This window comes from Aedes albopictus, chromosome 2 (assembly GCF_035046485.1).
Source record: "Aedes albopictus strain Foshan chromosome 2, AalbF5, whole genome shotgun sequence".
Lineage (NCBI taxonomy): Eukaryota > Metazoa > Arthropoda > Insecta > Diptera > Culicidae > Aedes > Aedes albopictus.
The window spans coordinates 107,497,772-107,503,668 of NC_085137.1; the positions used below are offsets into that span (position 1 = coordinate 107,497,772).

The 5,897-nt window shown below is 43.2% G+C and overlaps 1 protein-coding gene across 6 annotated transcripts in view; it reads right to left on the bottom strand.

Moving 5' to 3' along the window:
- The window catches only part of LOC115255085 (proton-coupled zinc antiporter SLC30A2), a 150,292-nt gene that overhangs the window by 144,259 nt on the left and 136 nt on the right, over window positions 1-5,897 (bottom strand). The window contains exons 1-2 of one of the 6 annotated variants that reach the window (XM_029852866.2): window positions 3,572-3,735; window positions 1,973-2,383 (exon numbers count right to left, since the gene is read on the bottom strand). The exons of 1 other annotated variant lie outside the window; for it this stretch is intronic. In XM_029852866.2, coding sequence (XP_029708726.1) covers window positions 1,973-2,004 — 32 coding nt within the window. In that variant the 5' untranslated portion in view covers window positions 2,005-2,383; window positions 3,572-3,735. Of the gene's footprint in view, window positions 1-1,972; window positions 2,428-3,472; window positions 3,736-5,897 lie in introns of those variants that run through there. 4 more of the 6 variants (XM_029852864.2, XM_062850203.1, XM_062850202.1 and 1 more) reach the window with 4 other exon arrangements.

Below are 5,897 nucleotides of genomic sequence, written 5' to 3' on the forward strand. Positions count from 1 at the left end.
CGCCGTCTATTACCGATTGCAAGACAGTTCGTGGGGCAGTATCAGGCTGGATTCATGAGCGAACGCGCTACAACGGACCAGATGTTCGCCATCCGCCAGGTGTTGAAGAAATGTCGCGAATACAACGTGCCCACACAACACTTGTTCATCGATTTCAAATCGGCGTATGATACAATCGATCGAGAACAGCTATGGCAGATTATGCACGAATACGGATTCCCGGATAAACTGATACGATTGATCAAGGCGACGATGGATCGAGTGATGTGCGTAGTTCGAGTACCAGGAACACTCTTGAGCCCCTTCGAATCTCGCAGAGGGTTACGGCAAGGTGATGGTCTTTCGTGTTTGCTGTTCAACATTGCTTTATAGGGTGTAATTAGGAGAGCGGGGATAAACACGAGTGGAACGATTTTCACGAAGGTTCAGCTGCTTGGTTTCGCTGATGATATTGATATTATAGCTCGTAAATTTGGGAAACGTACATCCGAATAAAGAGTGAAGCCAGGCAAATCAAATTAGTCATTAATGTGTCGAAGACAAAGTACATGATGGCAAAGGGCTCCAGGAAGGAATCACCGCGCCCACCACCCCGAATTCATATCGACGGTGATGAAATCCAGGCGGTTGAAGAATTCGTGTACTTGGGCTCACTGGTGACCGCCAACGACACCAGCATTGAAATTCTGAGGCGCATCGTGGCAGGAAATCGTGCTTACTTTGGACTCCACAGGTCGAATAAAGTTCGCCGTAACACGAAGTTAACCATCTACAAAACGCTGATTAGACCGGTAGTCCTCTATGGGCACGAAACATGGACCCTACGTGCAGAGGACCAACGCGTCCTTGGAGTTTTCGAACGGAAGGTGTTGCGTACCATCTACGGCAGAAGCCAGATGGAAGACGGGACTTGGAGAAGGCGAATGAACCACGAGCTGCATCAGCTGCTGAGAGAACCAACCATCGTCCACACCGCGAAAATCGGGAGGCTACGGTGGGCGGGTCACGTCATCAGGATGTCGGATAGCAACCCGACTGAAATGGTTATCGAGAGTCATCCGACCGGTACAAGAAGGCGTGGTGCGCAGCGAGCTAGGTTGGTCGACCAAGTGGAGGACGATCTGCGGACCCGAAGCAGAGTGCGGAACTGGAGACAAACAGCCATGGCCCGAGTGGAGTGGAGACGGCTACTATGTGCAGTAGAGGCCACCCCGGCCTTAGCCTGATCGGTAAGGTAAGTAAGCCTTTTCAAGTGACTTGCGATGACTTATTTGAAAGCCTCCGTAGAGGATGGTTTATCATGCGGTAAATAAATAGAATAATAAACGTATTGCCTGTTGAGGTTTCCAAAAGATACATCAATTGTGGCACCACATACATCTAATTCAGAGACGAGTGTGGCAACGATTGCGTTGTTGACAAGCACACAAACTCGAGGCATGACACGCGAGTTTGCCATTTCATTTTTACTAAAAGTAAATACCGGACTTAGGTGTTCTTGGACTGAGGTTACTTAGGCTGTGCCATTATGCATAAATATGCAACGATTGATCGTTGCTGTTCTTTTATGCTGAAGACTGATCTGAGGTATCCTCCTAACCGTATCCACTACCCAATCTACTTTTGTTACATTTCGAAAAACATTGCATATTTTGTTTTAAAAGAAGTAGTCTATATGCCTACTAAGTTCTGACAGGGTCCTGCTAGCCCCATAGATGGGTTGGCGCGAAATTCGTCAAATGGCTTGTATAAACCGTTTTACATTTTGCTAATAGTACATGTGTCTGAGCCTTCTCTTTATCTTGAGCCCGTATATTTTCATGTTCATCGTCATAAAAAATCTTTCATCGTTCTAAATAGGGGCAATTAATTAAAGTTTTCTTATTTACGACGGCTTACGACCAGCAAACTAACATTTATGCTATTACCTGTGCGGCAATTAAGAGTTCCATGACGTGCACAACAAACTTACATAATCAGTGACTTCTCCTTGTCTTTGTCCATGGTTTTCTTTGGTTTGTATCTCGGCTCGTTCTGGGAAAACCTCCAGCGACTACAGTTGCTCGGTTGTATTTTATTCCACAGTCGACTCGGACAACGATGGCGACGGCGACAACGGAAATCACGTTGTCGTATGGCGTTCACGGCCAAGGACCTTGCTTCGCAGATCTGCGTGATTACACACTCCACTACACAGTCAGTGTACCTCACTCACTCCCGAACGGTCACTGCTTTGGTCTCCGTTTCTCGAATTCGTCAAGACACTATCGACGAACCCAACGATAACCGGCCTCCTTGGCGGTCGGTGATTTCCTTCCGTTTCGCCTTTTCCTCCGGTCCGGGTCGCGCGATTTGGCCTTTTTGCGCCACACTTTCACCTGGCCTATCACAGGGAACAACAAGACCGACCGGCAGCGTGGTGGACGACTTACGGTGGTAAGTATACGGTTATTTACGAACCATAAATTACGAAACAGCAATAAATATTTAAATACGAGACCGCATAAGTAATGAGCCTAGGGCCTCTCGGATAAAAGGTTCACGTTCAGCTCCACTTGCACACTTGCCGGTTCCAGAGCACTTCCCGAGTTGTGCGGGAAAATAGTTAGAGCAACTCACTTGTGTATTCGTACAGATCACTATTTTCAAATTTATTATTTTTCAAATATTTCAAAAGAAGTTCAACGACATTATTTTAGACTTTCTTCCAGAAATTTATCTAGAATGACTGTGAATATTTTCGGCAGGTGTGTCCTCTTTGTTGTTGGGGTTTTTGTCGGCTAAACTGCCTGAAACTTTGTCATATAATTCAGCTTGGTTGGGAAGGATCTGAGGTCAACTCTGAGTTCAACAGGTTTCAAAAACGAAAAGAACAAATTGCCGAAAATGGGCTTCCAAGAATGGAGTCATGAGTTTATCTAAGGATTCGTCCATTTTTTTCTGATCTACATTATTTTGATTATTACCGCGAGTGTTTTCATGATGTGTTCTTCAAATTTCATACGTAAGGGAATCGATACAACATGTCTGTATTGTATATTTGAAAAAAAAAATAGTTTTGTGAAACACCAATCAAGCATATCCCAGAAATCTTCACATAACCTGTATTAAATAAGGCATTAATAAGTTTTCGAACGTTTGATTTGTTTTGCTTTACAAAAAAACATCGTGTCCAGCATTTGTTTTTGCTTATTCGATTTGAAAACATCGTCTAGTACGAATTCACAAGTGATTCACTGCATAATTAGATTGGTGCACACCGGAGCGAACAAAATTTTGTTATGCCGGTGATGACGACCCCGAATCACTATCGATACATAAGGTTCTCTTCCAACGGTCCACACACCGCACTTCATCGAGCAGTTAAAGTTTTTCCATTAATAGGCATCCCCCCATAGGTTTCACAGACGAAAGCACTTTCACATCAAGATGGATCAAAACTTTTTCGGACGTTCTCTTCTCGATAACATACTCAACCGGGCTGCTGATGCGGAAGCACGGCAACCGAATTAACAACGGTAATTAGCGCACAAGGAAGGATACACGTTACGGACTATCGAGGACTACTGACCACGTGTGAGCCTAAACTGCTGCTGACGGGGGTGGAAGCACGCGCGGAGGAAAGGACGAGGCGCGGTTTCGGCTGGCCGTGTACGCTCGCAGTCTGCCAGATGATCAAAACTACACTAAAAGAGAGATCAAGAAAGTTTCATCACGGCGACAGGGATGATAAACCATTAGACCAGTCATTGTCTTTTATTTGAACGATGATGTGTTTTTGTGATAGTAGTCGAGGGGCAACCGGATTAGTAATGAGTGCAACCACTGCACAGTGGTCCTATTTACTAAATTTAACGGACTTTGAGGTTTCAATTTTGAGATTCTAGCATTGGCTAGGAGGACAGCGTGCTTCTGGAGCAGGCCCTCTGATTCGTGTTACCGTAAAACGGGGTAACTTTGATACTGTTGCAGACATCAGTTTAATCAGTTTACGCTGTTAATTGAATTCCCCTAGTATATTTTATCTTATAACTATGCTGCCCCCACTCGCATAACAGTCCCATTTGATTTTTCATCACTTTTGAGTTAACGTTATGAATAGTCATCACTTTCGGTGTACTTCCAACAACTATAATGAAAATTACGAATTTTTTTGTCAATGTGTGAAATCAATACCAAGTCATGAGCGTCCCATATCAAAAGTACCCGCATAACAGTCCCATCATGGATTTTTGTGTCACGTAACACAAAACCCAGGAGGAATTTTGGAATAAATTTCTAAGGAAACCCGTGAACAAGTTTCAACATGAATCGTTTGAGAAATTTCTTAGAAAACTCCTGAAGAAGTGCTAAGGAAAATTGCTGAGCGATTTCCTGAAAGAATCTCGGGCAATCCCTGCTGAAATTTACAAAGAAATCCGTAAACTGGAATGCATTTTGAAGGGATAGTAAGAGGAATTTTTAGAAGAATTCTTCGCCAAACTTATTCTTGGAAATCCCACAAAAATATTCTTTGTGTGAACGTTCCAGAATCTCCAAAGGAATTTTAGGCAGTTTGCCTGGCGGTAATCCTGGAGAATTTTCTAGAAATGTTAAGAAGAATTCTTGCAAACTGATTAAAGTATACCAAGAAAGTCCCTTCCGCGATAATTTCAGAAAAAAAAAATCGTTAAATAATAATGCATGGGGGGTCTTCTCGGAATGATGAAGTCATTTCCTTGGGCGCACTAGTATAAAGGGCGCTGAAGTTTGCAAGCTTTAAGGAACCAGCTCTGATTTTACCATGACAGCACTGTTCATAAGGTCCCTAAAGTCACAGCTGTTAAGACGTGGGTATTCAGCATGACTATGCTGAGGGTGGCGGATTCGATTCCAGGTCGGCCCAGGAACTTTTCGTAAAGGAAATTTCGTTGACTGCATTGGACATGCCTTTACTGAACTTTTGTAAAATTCTACTGAATCTCGGTTAAACTTTGCTAAGTTTCGGTAATCCAAACCTTTATCGAAATTACAGCAGCCAAACGAAAAACTCCAAAATATGTATGTAAGCCTCGATGACTTCATTAACTCCCTGACGATAATAAACTGCCAAAGCCGTCTCCCCGACGCAAAAGCGTTAGTTACAGAAAAGTTGATAAAACGACTTACAAATCTCACGAATGGCTTATCTATCTTCTGGATATGTAAACACCAGATACGGTAAGTACTCACAAAGCATAGGGATGACCGAAAGCGTGCTCAAGGAATGTCTATCTCAGAAACCGACCTGACTGGATAAGGTAAGCAAATAGGGAGTTTTATCTCGTATTCCTTATCATCATCTCAAGACCAGTCAATCTAACGTGATGCTGTTGTATCCGTTGGAGTGAATGAATCTCGGGCTTGAAGAACAACACACAGTTAGTGACGAAGTAACCCTGGCTGGGGTGTAAAAGGTGATATAATTTCTTGGTATCGCGTGCAATTAGACATACAACATGTAAGCCTAGTGGTAGTTGGGTCAACGTCAATGCACACTGCTCCTACTATGTATATTGGTGCGTGTGCATAAGTTGTGATGGCACATTGTGCACTTCCAGGAATCCTTTCGAACATGTTTTAAAAGATTTAACCTTCTTCGTACATAAGCTTAGTTCACCCCCGCTGACGCAATATTATAGGTACACTCAACGTGGTTTTCTAGGTCATAATGACACCAATGTAGGACTAGTGTTAAGCGAAAATTTTAATATTTTTCAAACATGTTTAACAAAGGTATCGTCATTTATCGTCAAGACCGATTTACAGGATACAATCGGACATCGTAAGAAAGACACCACGGAGAAAAGGTTCTAATATCGCCGAGTAGCGGAAGTAGCCCGTCTTCAAAACAACACGTATATAAAACTGGTACTTAC